General features: G+C 36.7%; 2 protein-coding genes across 3 annotated transcripts in view; one reads left to right on the top strand and one right to left on the bottom strand.

Moving 5' to 3' along the window:
• Window positions 1–10,056, top strand: part of CLNK (cytokine dependent hematopoietic cell linker) — a 218,525-nt gene extending 208,469 nt beyond the window's left edge. The window contains exon 20 of the mRNA XM_069069834.1: window positions 8,167–10,056. Coding sequence (XP_068925935.1) covers window positions 8,167–8,310 — 144 coding nt within the window. The 3' untranslated portion in view covers window positions 8,311–10,056. The remainder of the gene's footprint in view (window positions 1–8,166) is intronic.
• The window catches only part of ZNF518B (zinc finger protein 518B), a 51,713-nt gene that overhangs the window by 6,161 nt on the left and 23,288 nt on the right, over window positions 1–22,264 (bottom strand). The gene's annotated exons all lie outside the window — the stretch shown is intronic.

Genomic DNA, 22,264 nt, shown 5'->3' on the forward strand with positions numbered 1-22,264 from the left:
AATGTTAATAGTTCAACTTTGATAAGTTCCTTATGATTTCTTTTCCCCGTTTACCTTCTCATGTTTCTCTTGCTTCTTGTATCTGAATGTCAAATTTTCTATTCAACTCTGGTTTTTTCAGCAAGAATGCTTGAAAGTCCTCTATTCCACTGAATGACCATATTTTCCCCTGAAACATGATACTCAGTTTTGCTGGGTAGGTGACTCTTGGTTTTAATCCCAGATCCTTTGCCCTCCGGAATATCATATTCCAAGCCCTTTGATCCCTCAGTGTAGAAGCTGCCAGATCCTGGGTTATCCTGATTGTGTTCCCACAATTTTCAAATTGTTTCCTCCTAGCTGCTTGTAATATTCTCTCCTTAATCTGGGAATTCCGGAACCTGGCTATAATATTCCTAAGGAGTTTTCTTTTTAGGATCTTTTTCAGCAGGTGATCAGTGGATTCTTTCAACCTCCATTTTGCCCTCTGATTCTAAAACATCAGGGCAGTTTTCTTTGTGAACTTCCTGGAGGATGATTTCTAGGTTCTTACTTTGATCATGGCTTTCAGGTAGTCCAATAATTTTTAAATTATCTCTCCTGGATCTATTTTCCAGGTCAGTGGTTTTTCCTATGAGATATTTCACATTGCCTTCTATTCTTTCATTTGTTTGGATCTGTTTAACAGCATCGCGATTTCTCCTAAAGTCATTAGCTTCCATTTGCTCCAGTCTAATTCTGAAGCCATGATTCTCCTCATTGAGCTTTTGAGATTCTTTTTCCATCTGGCAAATTCGACTTTTTAAGGCATTCTTCTCCTCACTGCCTTTTTGAGCCTCTTTTGCCATTTGAGTCAGTCTGTTTTTTATAGTGTTATTTTCCTCAGTCAAGCTGTTGACTCTCACTTCATAATTTTCTTGCATTGTTCTCATTTCTCTTCCCAATTTTTCCTTCACTTCTCTTATCTGCTTCTTAAGGTCCTCTCTGGCCTGTAGCCAGCTTGTATTTTCCTTTGAAGCTTTTGGTGCAGGAGTTCTGACTTCACTGTCTTCTTCCTGTTCCATGCTTTGCTCGTTTTTGTCCCCAAAATAGGAGTCTAATGTTGGAATCTTCTGTCTACTTTGTTTCCTTTGCCTGGTCATGTCACCCCTCAGTCACTTGACCCCTGGGCTTTTTGCCACAGTAGGACTCTGCCACCAGACAGGGGAGCTTTCGTCTCAAATGCTGGGGTTTTCTTAGCTGCCAGAGGTATTAGATGGGTACCCTCTCTGAGGTCTCTACACACTCTGGCAAGCTGGACATATACCCCAGAACCTCCACCCTAGACTGCAATTTAGATCCAAGCAGGTTAAAGCAAGAGCGATTACCCCTGAGACTGGTGCTTGGTCCCCCTACACTCTGCAGGCCAGGAGCTGAAGCTGCCACGTGGCACTGGCGTCTCAGCAGCTTCTTGCCCGGGGGGTCAAAAGCCACGCACTCCCACTTACTGCTCCCAAAGTCCAGAATGCACTGACCTCTCACTTTGTCCTTCGCATCTGTGTGTTGATAAATCTGGAAATGGCCACAGCTGCTGCTGATCTGCAGTCCCTCTGGCCGCCACTGGTCAGGCCTGCCCTGGGGCTAAAGCCTTCACGTGGGGCTGGGCTCGGCTCCCAGAGCGCTGCACTGGCCGATTCCTGCCGGCCTGCCCTGCTGTCCTCAGCAGGAGGTTAGCTTCTCTGTGTCATTTTGTGGGTTCTGCAGCTCCAAAGTTTGTTTAGAGTCCCCTTTTTACATGGATTGGGGAAGGTGGAAGCCGGAGCCGCGGGAAAGTCATGCTTCTGCTCCGCCATCTTGGCTCTGCCCCCACAAAGTTCTTAAGAGTTACTTGTATCATCTTCCCATTATAATTCTCTTGAGTCTTGTGTTTGAATGTCAAATTTTCTATTTAGCTCTGAGCTTTAATCAGAAATGCTTTAAAGTCCTCTATTTCATTAAATGTCCATTTTTCCAACTGAAGGAATACACTCAGTTTTTTTGGATAGCTTATTCTTGGTTGTAATCCTAGCTCCTTTGAATTTCAGAATATCATATTCTAAACCATGTGAAAAATGTCAAATCTTGTGTGATACTGATTGTTGCTCCATGATATTTGCATCGTTTCTTTTTAGTTGGTTGCAGTATTTTCTTCTTGACCTGAAACCTTTGAAATTTGACTATATTCCTGGGAGATTTCATTTTGGGATCTCTTTCAGGATGTAATCAGTGGATTCTTTTAATTTCTATTTTAACTTCTGGATCTAGGCTATCAGGGCAGTTTTCCTTAATAACTTCTTGAAATATGTATATATCTCTCTATATAAATGTAAGTATATGTGTGTATATATAGCTCATATACATGTATGTATGTATGTATATATATATATGTATATATATATATATATATATCAGCTATATCTATATCAGAAACTTTCACAGATTACACTTTGTTTTGCCCACTAAGGTCAAGGACAAGGTTAATCCTTCTTATCAATAAATGCATGAAGATAACTACCATGAAATATTATGTTACATATATTGTAGTCCAAAAATTCTCAAATTATCTCTCCTTGATCTGTTTTCTATCTCAGTTGTTTTTCTGATGAGATATTTTCATTTACTTTTTCATTCTTTTGGCTTTGCTTTATTATTTCTTGATATCTCATGGAGTCAGCTTCTACTTGCCCAATTCTGATTTTTAATGATTTTCTTTAGTGAGATTTTTCACCTCTTTTTCTATTTGGACAATTTTGTTTTTTAAGCTACTATTTTCTTCAGTATTTTTGTGCCTCTTTTACAAAGTTGTTAATTCTCTTTTCATAACTCTCATTTCTTTCCCCAATTTTTCCTTTATCACTTTTATCTCTTCCTTTAACTTTTCCAGGATATTCTGTTTGGTCTTGGGTACAATCAGCATGTTTCTTTAAAGCTTTGCTTGTTGCTGTTTTTACATTGTTTTCTTCTGAGTTTATTTCTTAGTCTTCCCTGCCACAGTAGTATCTTTTTATGATCATTTTTAGGGGGTTTATGTTTGCTCATTTTCCAGCCTCTTGACTTTGAACTTTATATTAAAGTTGTGCTCTCCTCACATAGGAGCAGGCAGGCACTGTTTCAAGCTTCAGGCTTTTTTTTTTTTTCATGCTGCTTTTTTCAGAACTAGTTATGGAGATCTGCACATTTTTGTTGCTTCTAGGGTGGTATGATCCTGGGACACGTGTGGTCATTGCCCTCCTGGTCTGTTCTGGTTCTTTACCCTAGTAAAGGAAAGGCCCCTAGTCCCCTGTAAGCACAAGTGTCAGTGTTTCTCTTTGCCTTGGAACTATAACCAGGGTCCCTTGTGACTAACCATCAGTGCTCCTCTCTGCCCTGGAATTGCAACCCAAAACTGCATTTGGGCAACAGAGTTGTCAATCAGTGCCAATTGTATCCAGTGTGAGAAAAAGGTTTCCTGTAATTTCTTTCTGAGCAATCATTTGGTCCCCTTCCATCTCTGGGCTGAGAGCTCCTGAAGCTACTGCTGCTGCTGCTGCTGCTGCCCCCAACTCCAGACAGGTTTCCACCCCAATACCACAAACTTCTGCTGACCTCCTAAGTTTTCTGGGGCTGGAAAAAATGTTTCACCCTGACCTTTTGTTGGCTCTGACACTCCAAAATTTTATTTGAGGTATTATTTTAAAGTTGTTTATAGAAGAATGTTGAGAAAATTCAATGGAGTTGTCTCTAATATGCTATCTTCTAACTTCTCTACTAACAAAAAATTTATTGATTTCTCCCTTAAGAGTCTTACTATCTGTCCTTTGTTCCTTAATATCTTCCCTGACAAATGATCCAGCCTCTGATCAAGGGCCACCAGTTAGAGGGGAAACCACTAACTCCTCTGTCAATTTTTTCTATTTTCATATAGATCAAATTGTTAGGAAGTTTTTTCTCATAGAGGTAAAATCTGCCTCTCAGAAACTTTCACACATTACACTTTGTTTTGCCCACTGAGGCCAAGGACAAGGCTAATCCCTCTAATCAACAAATGCATAAAGCTAATTATCATATTTTTCCCCATCTTCTCCACCATAAACACCTTAAGTTTCTTTGATGTTTTCTCATATGCCATGGCTTCCAGGCCTCCACCATCTTGGTTATACTCTTTCATATGTGAGGATTCCCTCCATGCAACTCATGGCTGCCCATCTGAATGACTCTTATTCATGTTTATCTATCTACCGTAGAAGATTCCCCTAATATGCTAGAGATCTGCCTCAAATTTTTCTGATATCCCAAGGACATCAATGAAGTATGCAAGATATTCATTAATTATCTCTCTCACGAAGTCAGTCCATTTTCTTTTTTTTTATCACATTTCCTTAATGATATCCTTTACAATTCATTTCCTTTATAATACTTTGATTGTAATGCATTGGAGACCTTGTTCTCAACTTCAACTCTTCAGAGAGACAACAGATCACAGGAAGAAAACTTATTTAAAAATATACCTTTGATTTAGGGAGATGCTTGAGGTAATTAAAAACATTTATAATTTCTGTACCACCTTCCTCAAGCTCAACAATTCTGGAACCAGCTCATTGAATATTTGTAGTGTCTGTCCAAAATTAGGTAGCTAGAAGATAGATGGATGGATGGATGGATATACATATATTGTTGTGCTTCCTGATTGATATGAATGGAAGTGTTCTATAAGTTATCCATCCAACTCCATATTATAGTCTGAAAAAACAATCTTCATTTCCCTGTAAATTACATTTTGGGGCATAGGTTAGGGTAGATCATTAGGATCTCTTCCAATTTTAAATTCTGTGATTCTAAGTTGACTGTGCATCAAATTACAGATTCTATAGCACAGTTTCAGATTTGTTATGGTGAATATGTCTTCAACAGAGGATCTCATCACAGAAAGAGTATAGTTGGTTTTCAAAATTTAAAATGAGTCAAACACTGTTTTGTGGTGGGTTTGCTGATTTTTTGTCAAAGTTGGACTAATTTGACACTCTACCTCTACTAAATTGATTGGTTATTTGGGAGAACAGACTTGTTTTATTTTCTTCATATAAGCACAATCCCAGTGATTTTACATTATTATGACTTGAACTTTTAGCAATTCAAAGGTGGGAAAGGTCTTAGAGATCATCAGTTCCAAGAGTAAAAGACCTGAGACCCAGAAAGGATCTCATCACATGCTTAAGTTTGTTCAATCATCAGATATTGATACAGCTAGAATTAGGACTCAGCTTCTGATTCTCAGTTTAATGCTCAACATAGTTATTTTAACACTTTAGTTGGCTCTATGTGAAGAAAGTTATATCATTAATCTTGATTCAATTGACACTTATCAGACAAAAGAGCTTTATGAATCTAAGCAATGAATCTAATTTGTCTAACTATCCAATTATATTGGTTTATTATTCTCTCCTGGTGAAAAACTATTTATCATGTTTCTCATATCTCTTTGTATAGCCCTATCCTTGGTACTTAACTCAGTCTACTTGTAGGTATTATACTCATTGTGTCTTATTCCTTATGTTATATAATAAGCTCTTTATGATCAGGGGCTAAGTAATTTTTTATCTTTACATTCCTATTCCTTAACACTAGGCCTGGGAAATAGCAGGTTCATAATAAATGCTTTTTGGATTAACTTGAACTGAATGCTACTGAAATTCTTCCTTATCCTGTTGAAAAGTATTATAGGCCCATTACTGACTCACCATAGCTTAGTTGTTATAAAAGCTACAGAGATAGTAGTCTCTACTAGGCAAAGCATAGAAAAGCTCTCAGTACCCTTGATAACAACAACAACAATAATAATGTTGATAACATACATGTTAAAATTTTTATAGTTCAAAATGTTTTACATACATATCCTCTCTGAGCCTCAGAATCTTCATCTGCGAAATAGGAATACAATAATAATCACACTACTTATTTCACCAGATTGTTAGGTCAAAATGCAAAGCCAGAACTTAAACTCTAGTCCTGTTGTTTTTGTTGTTCATTTCAATGGTGTCCGACTTTTTGTGACCCTCATTTGGGGTTTTCTTGGCAAAGGCACTGGAATAGTTTCCCATTTCCTTCTTCAGCTTATTTCACAGATAAGGAACTGAGGCAAACAAGGTTAAGTGACTTGCCCAGGGTCACACAGCTATTTAGTGTCTGAGGCTGGATTTGAACTCACATAGATGAGTCTTCCTGACTCTAGTCCCAGCACTTTATCCTCTGTACCACCTACCTGCCCAGAAAAGACATAGTCCCCTGAAATATAACATGCCCAGAACATAGAACTACATATAAACTGAAGTTGGGGGGAGTATAGAAGAGGGTCATTTTTGAGTACAGCTACTAGACAGAATGATCCAAGAAGTAACATTACTTAATGACTTTCAGATTTATCTTTTTACCATAATCCTTCCAGATAATTCAGGGTCTAGGTAGACCAGGTTCCTTTAAAGTTCCTTTCTGACTTGTCCAATATGAGCAAAGGGAATTTACCTAACAGTATTTATCCCTCTCCTTAGCTAAAAAATGTAGCCCATATAAGGTCTCAGATGACTTCAAAACAACTTTGGCTCTCATTGATGAGTCAGGTCCCTAAAACTTTAATACCCTCCTTCAGCATTCCAGGGGTGTCCCTGAGGAGCAAGAGGTATCTCTCTAAAGTCATAGACTTGCTTAAGCCCCTAGTAGTGTGCTTCTATTAAGAATCAACTTAGTCATTCAGCCTTAAGTAGTTTTTAGAAAGGAATATGGACTAAAAGGGTCATGATAAGAAATTAGTACAAAACATCCAAAGACTATGACTGACTCTCCCATCAATACATACAGAATCCAGGGGAAAATGGGCTCAAACTTAGAGAAGACATGTGGCAAAGGAATAATTCACAGCTCTGGGATGCTAAAAGTCCTTTTCTCCCATTTGAAGTGTGTTCAGGAATTTCCCCTTAAACATGGTGAACTTCATCCATCTATCCTTGGCATTCGGATGCAGATACCACTGCAAACTGATCTAGAGATGATGCTAGAACACCAGGAGGAAGGATCTCCACTGGCCAAAGCGGGAAGGAGATTTGACCAAGAGTTTTCACCCACTGGTAGTTCTTCCCCAGGGATATTTTGGAAAGAGACACTTTCTCTAACTTCTGGAAATCAATCTCATCTGAGCTTGTTTAATAATTTATAGATGATCCCTTGAGGTATGGTCAACTTTCTGAACCTGATTCTTATGCAACATCATCCCAGCTGGAAGGCTGTTTAGTACTTATTCTAAGGCCTATAAGTAATTGATTGAGATATTCTTAACTAGTCAAGGTATTAAAGCAAAAATGGGAGGGGTGGTATCCACCTCACCCATTACTTACTATCTCAGAAAAACTCCTGCAATATGTTTGACACAAGTCAAATGCTGGATAGCTTTTTGCTGACTTCTGTATTTTCTGTCTCAGATGTCTTCCCCAGGACTCAGTACTAAAGAATCTGGGAAGACTCCACAGGGAAGTTCCTCCTCAAATATTCAAATTCTTCCATACTTCAACATATATACTGGTACACCTTGACAAACATCATGCAAAGTCCTAACAGGCTACTGCCTATTTTATTGCTTAGGGCCCATCCCATCCCAAAACAATAAAGGAAAAATATATAACATCTTCCTTCTTAAGGAACAGGGCAGGGAAATGATGGCCCCTTTTGGCATTCCCTGAACATGTGTACTGTCCCCAGAGGGATTAGGGACTTGGGATTAGCTAGAAGTTAGCCCCTCTCGTTTCATGTAAGAAACCAAATCAATTTAGCTTGATTATGATGTAACATGGCTCACTAGGAGCTAAGTTCTTGCCCTCTCCCTCTCTCAAGGAGCAACCCCTCCAATGTTGGTTCAGTTGGTTGTCAAGTGCTATAACAATGGGATACGTTTCCCTCTACCTTCCTCATTTAAGCATCTGACTTGTGTCATCTATGCTAAACCTTCCCAATGCACACAGACCATGTTAAATCACTGACTAGCTTAAAAAGAAATTCAAGATCTCAGTCCAGTTCTTTATATCTCTCTTTAGTGGTCACAAGAGCCTAATGTATTTATTGAATTTGTTGAACTAAACTGTTTGGCTTGTCATGGACACAGTTTGTAATTGTGAATAATTTTTAAATCCTTTTTTTGTATTTCAGAAATTTGATTCAGTAGAAGATATAATTGAGTACTACAAATACTTTCCTATTGTGCTTATTGATGGAAAAGACCAGACAGGAACCCACCGAGAGCACTGCTACCTCAAGCAGCCTCTCTCACCCAGCAGAATCTACTCATCCTAAGAGGGAATAAGGTCTTCATTTTACCTTTATTTAAACAGATCTGGCATCCATGACATTCTGTAGACAGTTCAAGAGATGACCAGCTGATTTCATTATGAGGGGAAGACGGGCATTCTCCAGTAAAAACTAGAAATATGTGCTCTGAATATGATTCCTTAACATCTTATGTAAAGTCCAAGAATTATTAAAGTGGAGAAGGAACAATTATAACCTAGAACTCTTAGTTTAGAAATTTCTTTTGGTTTGGTGATGTTGAAATAGAGTACAGAATTCAGTAACCGTTTTGACTGATTCAAAGTCTACAGATAGAAGCCTTTAAAAGGGGGGGAAAAACCCTCTCAACAAGTAGATTCAGAAAGACATGCAGATTAGGGGCAGTTCAGTCTAGCAGAAGTTGTAAGGGGCCCGAGGAAGAGAAAGTAGGAAGCATATGCCAGGAGAGTCAAGCCACCAGCACCATCTCCCCTCAAACCCTAATTAAGTTATCCCAGGTCTTTAAAGCTAAGAGCCCTGAGGATAGCAGTACTATGTAAACCACTGGCTCTGCTTCTAGTCTGGTCCCTGAAGCCATCACTGAAGAGAGCAGTCACTGTGAAGAAGAGATCTACCTTCCTCATCACTACTAAGTGATAGCCAATTGCCACTGACCAGAAAGTAAGACCCTGGGATTATCAGCTCCCTCCACATCCACCACCAGTCCTACTTCCAATTTATCTTCCAAAGCCATCATCCAATGAATCAAACCCTATGGAAACACGACCTGATGAATACTTCTGTAGGTGTTGCAGGTCAATCACCACGGACCAGTGTCCATGAATCAAACTGGAGAATGAACTACTCCTTCCTTCTCAGCAACAACAGAGACAGCAGAAAAGACTAAAAAGGGCACAGACCTCTTCTAATGAGGTAGATCTTGTCCAGACTGAAACAGGATGACAGTAACTAGTTCCTTATTCACCAAAGTCCTTAGCACTTCCATAAATTTCAACATCAGGAGGAGATAGCATTTTTCAGTGGGAATTACATTTTTAAAGATATATTAACATTTGTTTTGATGATGTACTCTAAGTACAATATAACCTATCCATCTAACTTGTGACTGAAACTCAATAAAGAATGAGAGTTCCTTGAGAGCATGGACTACTTCTGCTTTTCCATTTTTATCCCTGGCACCTAAAACAATGTTTTGCCCTTAGTACACACCTGATAAATGCTTTTACTTTCACTTCTTACAGACTTAGAACAGACTTACTATAATAAGATTTGGCAGACAGAAAACAAATAACAATCATAACCATAACTGTAACGTAAGGAAGATCAGGATAGGCCTCCTATAGAGAGTGGCATTTCAGTTGGACCCTAAAGAAAGCTAAAGATTCTACGAGAGTAGAATGAGGAAGGTGCCCATTCCAGGTCTGAAGGACAACCAATGCAAAGACACAGAGATGGAAAATAGAATGTCAAGTATGAGAAATACCAAATTAGCCAGTACAGCTGGCACTTGGAGTTTGTAAAATAGAGTACGATGAACTTAACCATAAAATGGAGGAGGATGGTGGCAAAATGGATGAGAAAACAAAACAATAATTTTCTCTACATAAGAAGCACGTCTAAAACATAAAAACTGATGATGAATTAAAATCAGGGGTTAGACTAGAAGTTCTTGTTCCTTGACTGAATATAAAAAAGCTTAAGTAGCAGTCATCCTCTAGGCCAAGGTATGAGTAAAAATATAGTCAGAAACAAGTAGAGAAACTGCATTATTTAGGCTCTATAAAAATGGAACATACGCACACGTGCAAGCGTGTGCACAAACACGCACACACATGCACTCCATGCCTCTAAGATTTAGATATAATAGCCATTTGGTGATTAAAGAATAGAAACCAAAAAGAATATACCCATTCTTTAGCATGACATGGTACATTTACAAAGACCCTAAGAAGTGACAGGAGCTCATAAACAGATGTAAACAAACCAATATATTCCAAACATCCTTTGTAGACTATAATGCAATAAACATTATAACCAACAAATAAAATATTAATAAAGTACTCAGGCCAAATAATTACATCCTAAAGAATAAAGAAGTCAAAGAATAATAAGAATAATGAATAATTATATTAAAGAAAATAAGGAAAACAGTGTGCCAAAATGGGTGGCGGCAAATCTAAAGCCATCCTTGGGAGAAGTGTGTTATCTTTGAACACTTACATTGACAAAAAAGAGAAAGAGAGGACGGAATAGTTGAACATGAAATCACAAGCAAGAAAATTAACTAAACAATCCCCAAAGAAGCACAAAAATAAAAATCCTAAAAATAAGATAAACAAATATGAAAACAAAAAACTATATAACTGATAAAAATAACTGATTTTTGAAAAGACCAATGAAATACCAACCAACCAATAAGCATTCATTAAATGCCTACTCTGTGACATAAACACAAGTAATGAATCATTCCCTGAGTTCTCAAGGAATTTGCATTCTAATGGGAAAACTAGTACATATGCAAGTATATGCAAAATAAATATAAATAAATACAGTGCAATTAAATATAAGGTAGTTGAGAGGGCACTAACTTGAGTGAGGAGATCAAAAAAGGCTTCTTGTAGAAGGTGGTGATTGACCTTCATCTTGAAGGAAGAGGGATTCTATGAAATGGAGGTGAGGAGAAAATGCAGTCCAACCATGGGAGAAATTCAGTACAAAGACAAGGAAATGGGTACCAGAGAACCATGTCTGAGGAACAGATAGAAGGCCAATTTTTTGGATCATAGATCACGGGAAAGGGAGTAATGTTCAATGATTCTGGAAAGATAAGTTGGGGCCAAATTCAACAGAGAAGTTATATTTGGTCCTAGAGTCAACAGGAACCACTGGATATAGTCAGATTTATACTTAAGGAAAATTACTTGGCAGGTGAGTGGAGGACTGAGAAAGACTTGAGGCAGAGAGAGCAATTCAAAAGCTATTAAAATAATCGAGACGAAGGGTCATTATTGAATGAAAGTAGCTGTGTCAACAGAGAGAAGGGGGTAAGATGAGAGGTAGAAAATGCAAAATTTGGCAACTGGTTATGTGGGATGAGGGAAAATGAAGAATCAAAGATAATGTCAAGGTTATAAATCTGAAAGGCTAAAACAATGGTAGTACCTTGACATAAACAGAAATATTAAAGAGGGTTAGGTTTGGGGGGGAGGGTAAAGACAACAAATTCAGTACTGTAAATGTTGAATTTGGGAGGTCTCCAAGAAATGCTGTTAGAAATACTGTTTGGGGAGTGGCTAGGTGGTGCAATGAATAGAGCACCAGCCCTGGAGTCAGGAGAACCTGAATTCAAATCTGGCCTCAGACACTTAACACTTACTAGCCATGTGACCTTGGGCAAGTCACTTAACTCCAACTGCCCTGCATTCACCCCTCCAAAAAGGAAAAAAAAATATTTGTAGGAAAAAAAGGAACAAAGGAACAAAAGCTTTCTCAGTAATATCTGGAATAAAGCAAGTAAGCTCATTGTCTTCATTCTCATTTGACAAACTGCAAGAAATACTAGGTATAGCAATGATAAGAAAAAGAAATTGAGGGAATAAACATAAGGAGAAGAAAAAACAATATGATCTCAGTTTGACTATATGGTATTTTACTTAGAGAACTAACCATGCCAAATTTAAAGTGATTCATGACTTCAATAAAGAAAAAAAAAACAAAAGGAGATAGGGAAATAAATTTGATTTAAAAATACAACAAAATGCAAGAAGCATCTAGGAACTGACATAACAAAACACACATAGGTCTTTAGTCTACAACTAAAACCAATTTTTACACTCAAACAAGACCTTAATAATAGGAAAAGTACTCAGCATTCACAGCAGAGCCATATCAATTTAGTAAAAATTATATTACCTAAATAATGCTACATGTTATACCAATTATATCACTAAAAGGGTATTTTACAAAATTAGACAAAATAATAAAATTCATTTGAAAGCATAAAAGGTTAAGAATATAAAGGCATATTCTATATAACTTATGGAGTTAGTTTTCCAGAGCATTGAGATTAAATGACTTGTCCAGGGTCATATGGTCAGTACATGTGAGAGGCAGGGCCCAAATGTATATTTCTTCTAGCTTTAAGGTTGGCTTTCTATACATTATACCACAACATTTTAAAAATAAAATTCTAGTATAGCCCTAATACCACCCATACATATCAATGCTTGGCAAAATCTCATAAATAGTATATACTCAATAAATAATATGAATTGAATGACTGTATGGTGACTGATCAGATCTAGTTAACTTCTAAGGGAGATGTGAGATCTGTTTTGTCTACATGTAGTTATGCCAGATGGGGAAGAAGAAATATGGTATCAACAGACTATACGTAATCTATGGAGTGCATGTGTTTCGTGTATGCATGAGTATATGTGAATCTATTCAATAAATGTCTATGATATAAAAAAGAAAGAATATGAAAGTATATAATTCTGAAAAGTACAAAAGGGGCTCAGCAATACACACACACACACACACACACACACACACACACATATATATATATATATATATATAAACTGTACTAATCTAAAAATACTTATCAAAATTACCTAGCATTGGATAAAATTTTTTTTTAAAAGATTAGTGAAATGGTCTAGATAAGCAAGACTTAGAAATCAATTAATCAATAATCACTTATTAAGTGGCAAGTATGTGCCAGGCACTGTATTAGGTGCTGGGGAGACAAGAATCTGTAGGAAAAGACCAAAGTCTAGAGTTCAGTAAACCCAGGAACATAAACTACTGAGGAAGGTGTTCCTTTTAACAAGAACTATAATTGCTGGGAAATTTAAAAGCAGTTTGGTGAAAAATAAATTCCCTCTGGAAAAAAATTAAATATAAAAAACATAAAATTTAGAATTTTATCTTTCACATTTATGGATAGAAATAAAAACCAGAACCTGACAAGGCACAGAAGAAACTATAAAAATTTATCTCAATTATATAAAATTTAAAAGTTTTAGCACAAATAATCAATGCAGCTAGATCAATAAAATACATTTTGGGAAACAAGTGTTGCCTGAAATATATAAAAAGCTGTCATTCAAAACCTTTAGGAAGCTGACACAAAGATCAAGAACAATTATCTAATAGAAAAGTGGTCGAATGTCAGGAACAAATGACTGTCATAAGAAACTTATACTATCAAAAACCATACGAAAATATTTCATAATCATACTTAAAAATGCAAATTAAAACAAACCTCAGATATCACCTCCCTACCAACAAACTCACAAAGATGTTCAAAAAGAGAAAAAATTCATTGTTGAAAAGATTATGGTAAGACAAGTATGCCAGTTGACCTGTGGAACCATGAGTTTGTTCAATCATTCTGAAATAGTTTGAAATGATATAATGAATGTTATTAAATTGTTTATACTACTCAATCTAATTCCCAAGAAAGTTATTCCCATAGGACAAATTCCAGAAGACAAAAAGAGTCATACACAGAAAAATAGAATTGTACATAGCATTATTTGTAATAATTAAAGCCTAAAAAATGTGTGCCCAGTGATTGGGAAATAACTTAGGAAATTGTGGACTGTGAATATGATGGTATGTTACTATGATGTAAAGAATGTTGACTATAAAGAATTTGGGGTGGGGGGAATCAATAAATGGTACAAGGCAAAGAAAACAGGAGCTTTTTCCAGGCAGTGGTTTTATTCACCATTAGGTGCCAGCCTTATACATATAAAAGAACTATACTATGAATAGACATTAAGAGGAAACAAAACTGTGGTTGTCCATACTCTTCAATGATACCCCTTATGAGCAAAACCAAAAGACATATTCCTTCTTTCTGTTAATAATCAATAATCAGATCCATGTATGTTTCTTTCCTCCTCAATACCATCTCAGTAATGTACTTTTGAAAAGGTATGGTTTGAGAGTTTGTTAGAAAGCATCTTTTCTGTCAAAATGTATGAATACATTAAAAAAAACTGTAGCCATATCAAGCATGTATTTGTTGAAAGAAAACTTTTACTACACAGAACTCACCTATCCCAATAGAAATATGATAGTTTTGTCAACTGGCAAGTATTGTTAAGTGAGAGTCATAGTAATGAGTAATAATTCGGGGTGGGGAACCTTTACTGTAGTTGAACAAAGGTTTTTTTTAGGACCATTCCATTATAAGAAATCTGATCACCCTAACCAACTGTGGCCTAGCAACACAACAGTGATAAATAGGAGCCTGAAAATCTTGTTCATTCTGTAGTCTTTGCAAAGTTGAGCAGATTGTGGGACCCAAATGATCATAAAATCTGACTTCTACCATTAGTTTTCATCAGTAGACTTTTATTTCCCAGTCTTCAAAACTAATCCCAGTAAATATTTCTATCAAGGGTTTTCATGGTATGCGGAGGAACCTGGAAAGCAGTCTGGTTTTTATTAAATATACCATGTTTATTCACATATTCTATCACATTCTATAAAATCATAGAATGGTAGTTTGGAATTTATTTCAGAGCAGTGAGTCATCTTTTCATTCTTAATTTGATTTTTTCAATTAATAAGCATTCATTTTCTCTCCCCTTTCCCCAATTGAACAAGAGAAGAAAAAGAAAACCCTTGTAATATGTATAGTAAAGCAAATTCCTTCTTTGGACATGTCCAAAAATGCATGCCTCATTCTGAATCTTGAGTTTATCACCTTCTTTACCAGGAAGTGGGTAGGATGCTTCAACTTCATTTCTCTGCAGTCCTGGTTTATCATTTCATCGATCAGATCTTTCAAAGTTATTTTTATTCATAATATTATTATAAAGGAGTATAAATTTTTGGGATCTATTCATTTCACTCTACATTAGTTCTTACAAATCTTCCTAGTTTTCTCTGTAACTTTCCACCATGAAATGAAATTTGGCAAGCATTTTGTAACGTTAATGTAAACAGGAAGATCTTTCCCATCCATGAATAGGCCCATGTGACCTGCTTAAGTCACATGGAAGCCTAGGACACATGAGTCTGAGTCACATAAAGCCTGTGGTGGGAGGAACTTGCTGAATGGGTGGAAGAGGAAAGGTTGAGCAGGAAGGGTGGAGGGGAGCTGAGAAGTTGGTCAGAGGAGAGGGAGAGAGAGGGGAAGCAGGCAGTGAGCTGTGACTATTCATTTGTGGAAAGGGCCTAGCAGAAGGAAGTCTTGGGATGGTGGTACCCCCTGCATTATTATTGTGTATAGATTCCTTTGTTGCTATAATGGATTGCGCTTTCTGGTGTTGGAATTCAGCTTTCTGGTGTTTGAATAAATGTTTTGGTTCTGTCTTCCATGTAAAGAGTCTGTTAAATTTTGCAATTCAGAATTACACCAGCATATTCATAGGCACTATAGGTGCTATGAATATCTCATTGGTGCTATACATTTATTGCCCACTATTTTCAAAACTCTCTATTCTGAATTTGTCAACTGGCAAATGAGTAATAGTAAGTAATAACTGAAAAAAGATTCACTGTTTTAAACAAATACAAAAATAAAAGGTCACTGTCTTCAAGGACACTACATTTTACTAGGGCTGGGAGAAAAGGTATTATACACATACTCATAAGTAAATACAAAGTAATTTCAAAAATACTAACGTAATTGAGAAAGGTTTAAATAAAAGAGGACATCTGAACTGAGCCATGAAAGGACTTATGGATTCTAAGAAAAAGAGATACAAAAGAACATTTCAGAAATGGAGGATAGCCTTGTAAAGGTATTAACATGGAAGATGAAATATCATGTACAATGAACTACAAATAGGCCCAGTCTGCCTGGAACATTGAGTGCATGGGAGGAATTGATGTAAAGTATCAAAAGAGTATTTGTAGCCAGAGTAAAGTATAATTTTAAGTGGCAAACAGAGGAATATGTATTTTATCCTAGAAGCAATAGGGAGCCAGTGAAGCTTTTTGAGCAGCAGTGACATGGTTAGATCAATTTGGCAGCTATGTGAAGGATGGATTGAAGAGAGACTGGAAATAGGAAAAACCAATTAGTAGGCACCTGCTACAGGCTTTGTGATGAGGGTCTGAATTGGAATTATGGCTATATCAACAGAGAAAAGCCAGCGGCATATCTTGTAGAGAATTAATAATACTTGCCAAATTATTGAAGATAGGGAAGGAAGAGAATGGCTCCAGAGCTGACAAACTGGGTGACTGGAAGGTGCTCTCAACAGAAATAAGTGAGTTATTAAGAAGGATGGGTTTGTTTAGAAGGAATGGAAATAAGGTCCATTTAGGAGCTTGAGATGTGCAGAGCTTCCAAGTAGAGATATCCAGGAGGCAGTAGGTGATAGAGGTTTGGAGTTCAGGCAAGAGATGTAGATTTGTGAGTCATCTGAATAAAGATGGTAATTGAACAGATGAATTCATTTAAGAGAATGAATGTATCATTCTAAAAAAGAAATCACAGGATATCAGAGTTGAAAGGAAGCTTAGCATACAACATAAGTTTCTCCAACTTCTATTTTCTAAGCTTCATTCCAGATTGAACATTCTATGTTCTATGTTCTAATTTACCTTTCAACTATACCTGTTTTTAGAAACAAAGAACATTCAAATTTGAAAGCACCTTAAAAACACCTAGTCCAATCTGATTTTATAACTGAAAAAAAACCCTAAGAGCAATACCTTGCACAAACTCAAACTCACTAACTAATTCTAACCCTGGTTACTCCACAAACTCTGACATGGGTCCTTCCATTATCTTTGCTGACATCCTCTGTGTCCATTTTGCTTGAAAATAAAACATAATTGGGGGGTGGGGGAGAAGCCATGGCCATTTATGCACAATTTTCTCTCTCTTTTTTTTTTTTTTTGCTTTTAAACCTTTTTTTAAAGACTCAGTAACCTTTAGAAAGATGCTAAGACTTCCAGGCAGAGAAGATTCACCATTATGTAATAGCTTCACAACCACCAGGTACATGCACCAACCAGGCTTCCTGCTAACTTCCTGGTAACTCTAGATGTTTATAGCAATAGTCTTCAGGATGTTCTCATTTCAAATTCGGGAGACTTAGGATTGACACTACTCTTAATAGGAGCTCATATATCCAGGTTAGTCATACAATTCTTTCCCACTTCCTTTTAAGAAGAAAAACAACAGCAAAAGATGATTGTGTGTGTATGTGTGCACATGCAAACACACATAATTTCAATACTTCAAGATCCTAGATTTCTTAGGGTGAAATTTCCCTCTATGTCTTGGACAATGGTCCTTATCTGTTGTTGTGGCTGCAAAATTCATTGTACTATAGTCACTTTTGTGATAACCCTTCTCAGGTCTTAGCTATATTGATCTTTGTCAGAAAGATCTATAATCTGTCAACAGGCTCACTCTTGAAACCTTCCCAGTTTGGCAGGACCTTCTAGAACTGAGGATCTACTCATACAACCTTTGGTCAAGTCCACACCATATTAAGACATCAGAGTAGGATTTTAGTGGTTGACATTTTGAAGAAGAAATTTACTTTAATAATACATCATAAAATAATTAAAAGTATATGCAAATACAATATTCTTAGTAAACTCATTATTTACATTTGCACATATTTTAAAATTATCCTGGCATATTTAATGAAGTCATAATGGACCATTAATAAGGAGACATGGGTTCTAGTCCCAGTTCTACTAATGAGCTATGTGTCCTTAGGTAAATTACTTTCCATTTCTGGGTCACAGCCAAGTGTGAGGTTGAGACCTAGTAATCATTAAGGTCCCTTTTCACCTGAATTTCTGTGTTTCTGTGAAAAGACCCTTTCAGGCTTTGCTTCCATCCCACTTCACACTCTAATGAATCCAGTTGTGACCATCAGAATGATATTCTGAGTTCTCCCTCTCACCATTTTACTAAAGCAATGACATAATTTTTGGTACTATTTCAAAAGAATTTCTTCAAAAAAAGAACAGGTAAATTTTCTGATCTTATTGCAACTGGGTTAATGCAAAGTCTTTGTATATTTCCACCTTCTTTAAATAGAAAGGAAAATACATTATACATGAGATAAAGCCAAACTTTAATAACAAGAATAATGCATTATTTTAGAAGTTGAAAGTTTACAAAGGGCTTCCCTCACAGCAATCCTTCAAGGTAGATTTTGTTAAAATTTTGTCTTATTTTCAATTTAACATCTGTGGTAGATTGCCAGTCCTATAGATCAGGAAAGTTAATTAAGAGAGAACCCATATCAAGAAACTCAACTCAAGACTGGGTGGTAATAAGAAAGTTAATGATAGGGGACAGTCTTGTTTAATTAACTTCTTCAAAATATTGATGGATTCACAAACTTAGTACTGTAAGTACTACCTCTGACAGTACTGAATCCAACCACTGAAATTCCTGTTTACTTCTATAGATCAAATCACCCAACAGCCATGTTTAACACATAACTGAAATAAGGGTAAATAAATGGGGGATTTTTGAGTCCATTCCTCCTTACTAGCTGGCTCTGTATGAATGCATACTTTTATTGTTTTTTTAAAGCAATCGGGGTTAAGTAACTTGCTCAAGGTTACATGGCCAGTTATTTCTGGGTGTGGTGCTAAGTATCTAAGCCCAGATTTGATCCCCAGGTCATCCCAACACTGGGGCCGGTGCTCTTACTCGCTGAACCACCTGGCCGTCCCTAAGCAATTGGGGTTAAGTAACTTGCTCAAGGTTACACGGCCAGATGTTTCTGGGTGGGTGCTAAGTGTCTGAGCCCAGATTCGATCCCCAGGTCATCCTGACACTGGAGCCGGTGCTCTTACTTGCTGTGCTACCTGGCCGCCCCTATACTTTTATTGTTAAGGCAACTTGGAACAATATAAACTAGCTATGACCTCTATCCTGTCTCAACAGCCTTCCTTCTGGGATTCAAATTCAGTAAGTCCCAGGGTTTTCAGAATTAATAAATCCAAAGATTGTAAGACCTAAAGCTAGAAAGGACACCGCATATTCTCTTAATCTAATCTTTTCATTTTACAGATGAGAAACCTGGGGCCCACGGGGAGGGAGGGAAAGGTCACATAAGCATACAAAGCCAGGATTCAAACCCAGATCATCTGCTACTTAAATACTTTCTCTTAGAAAATAAAAGTGGTATTTCACCAAGTGGAAAGAAACATCAGTGAAAATTCTCTGAGCTCCATTTTTTTCCATTTAAACATTCATTTAACAAGCAATTAAGCCAACTACCATTATCTGCATGTGTTTCTAAAATAATAGAGGTGGTCATACAAAGAACAAAATTAAAATTGTTCCCATGACTGGATTGACATCATCACAAATTCTGGGTAGGCAGACACAAATGTTGATGAAACACAGAAATGCAGGCACTGAGTTCACAAACAAAGAAAGAAAAAGAACAGAAAGAGGAAGAAATTATTAAACTATTGAGAAGAAAATATTTCTAGCCCTCTAATCTGATTTTGACTCTTATTCCTCATGGCTTTACTTTGAACTCCCAAATAATAATGGAACACATCTAATCTGTTTAACTGTTTTATAACATTGATATATTGTTCATTCACATGCATGCTACTTATCTTGTCCCATCAATTTCTTTATGGTTTACCATAAGATCTATAGCTGCACTACTTTCTACTTTTTAAAGTTAAGTATTTAAAGTTTTTTCTGTTGGAAATATTGACATCTCCTCTCCCACATCCTACCAAATGTATAAACTAGAGCCATACAATAAATTTCATCTTCACTTAAGTATAAAGAGTTGAAAATGCACATGGATTAGTTAGGTAAATAAAATATATGGCCACATATTTGAGACATTAGATCACTGGATATGGAATAGGACAGGAGTTTAAATTCTGACTGCTGCTTCTTATTGGCATGAATATAAATTTGGAATGTCGATTCACTTCTGTGCCTCAGTTTCCCTCTCTATATATAATATAGCATGTACGATTTCTAACATAGCTTCACAGGATTTACTATGATCCTACAAAAGTTTATCTAACCATCCTTTATAATGACATTAGAGAAAGTGATGGGTTTCAATGCCACTGTAAGGCACTTTTATTACCAAACTATGATTTCATATACATTGAGTAGAGATTATGTCTATTTTATAGACCATAGAGGTTCACATCTCTCTAAAGGGGAAGGAAACCCAGAGAGGTAGAGTGACTTTCTCAATGGTACAAAAGTAGTTAATAGTACAGACATGACCCGAGTCTAACGCCATTGCCCTCCATTATAGCAAAAAGAAAATTTTGACAGAAACACAGCACTCCTTAAATCTATAGGTTTACTGATGTGGGGATTATGAAAGCTCATCTGGAGAAATATTTTATGTTGTGAGCAAAAAGGTGAGTTGCTGCTTATCATTTGCACAGCATAAATTATGTTTGGATTTCATCCTTTTATCCTTGCACAAGGTATACACTCCTGTACTGATTTAATGTTGTGAAATAAATGAGATGTGAAACTTGATCTTCTTGCATTTCCCTTGAAAATGTCCTAGGAATTACCAAAGTAGAAAAACATCTTCTCTGCACAAGGAGAAAGTTCTCTCTTCGGAGCTGATTCATGGCGTATTGGAAAAATCATGGGATTGAAAGTCAGGAGACCTCGATTGCAGCTCAATCCCTTGAACATATTGTTTCAGCTCTCTAAAGTCTGTTTTACCATATGAGGTGTGAAATTTACCTTAAGATTCTTACACAGAATAATTAGCTACCCCTGAGGTGACTAATTTTATTTCTTAAATAATTCAGTAGCTCTGCAGGCTATGTCCTGCTAAATATTGGGTAAGGAATTTTGCTACATGGTGGGAGTTATGACTTACATACATCACTATATTTTGGAGATGAAATGAGGTTTCATTTGTACTTTTGGGCATCTGGTTAAAGGAAATAACTTAATAAGGGTAGGTAACATAACAGAATGCCAGACCTTAAGTCAGGAAGAAGTGGATTCAAATCTGGCCTCAGATACTTCCAATCTACATTATTCTGGACAAGTAACTGAACCTGCCTGCCGCAATTTCCTTATTTATAAAATAAGGATAATACTACCACCTCCCTCCCAGAGTTGTTAATTTGTAAAGTGCTTTGTAAACCATAAAGCATTAGGTAAATATATACACATACAACATATACATGCATATAGAAATATATACACATAATATACCTATAAATATGATCATATTTATATAGAGAGCACTGTGGACACAATTATCATCTAAGAGTAGGAAACCAGGATGGTCAAAAGATCACAGCACAGACCATTGATTCTGAAGGGACAAGAGGTGTTCAGCATGGAGAAGACTTAAGGCATGATAGCTTTCTTCAAGTATTTGAAAGGCTGGGAAAGGCAATTAGAACTGCCATGCTTGCAGGGCTATAAACTATGAACAGAAGTTGTAGAGGGAAATTTTGGCTCCACCAAAGGAAAAAAAAACAAACCCTAAAAATCAGAAATGTCCAGAAGAGGAAAGGGTTACCACGAGAGGTAATGAGTTCCATCAATTGAGTACTTTAAACCAAGAAGATATGACAACTTATCAGAGGCACAGCAGCAATCAATGAATAAACATTTACTAACTGCCTACTACATGCCACGCACTATAAAAAGGACTGGCTGAAACTCAGGCATGGGTTAGCCTAGGTCAGGACTTCTTAAACTTTCTCCACTTGGGACCCTTTTTCATGGTTTGGAAACTTTCATTGGTACAGGGTGGGCCTGATAGCATGCACAGCACAAAGTGTGCATGCTTTGTGTTCGGAACCAAGGCTGCAGTGAAGTTGCATGGATGCAACATGGGCAAGTACTGCCAGAAACACCTTGGATTCATTACACATTTGATTTTTAATTAATTTTTGGTCCTTGCACATTCATTAACCTTTTTTTACTACTGCCAAGTTTTCAGCAACCCAATTTTAACAAACAACCCACAGTTTAAGAAGC

Source organism: Petaurus breviceps, unplaced genomic scaffold (genome assembly GCF_028583685.1).
Source record: "Petaurus breviceps papuanus isolate PSGF00001 unplaced genomic scaffold, PetGlider_PUasm1.0 140, whole genome shotgun sequence".
Lineage (NCBI taxonomy): Eukaryota > Metazoa > Chordata > Mammalia > Diprotodontia > Petauridae > Petaurus > Petaurus breviceps.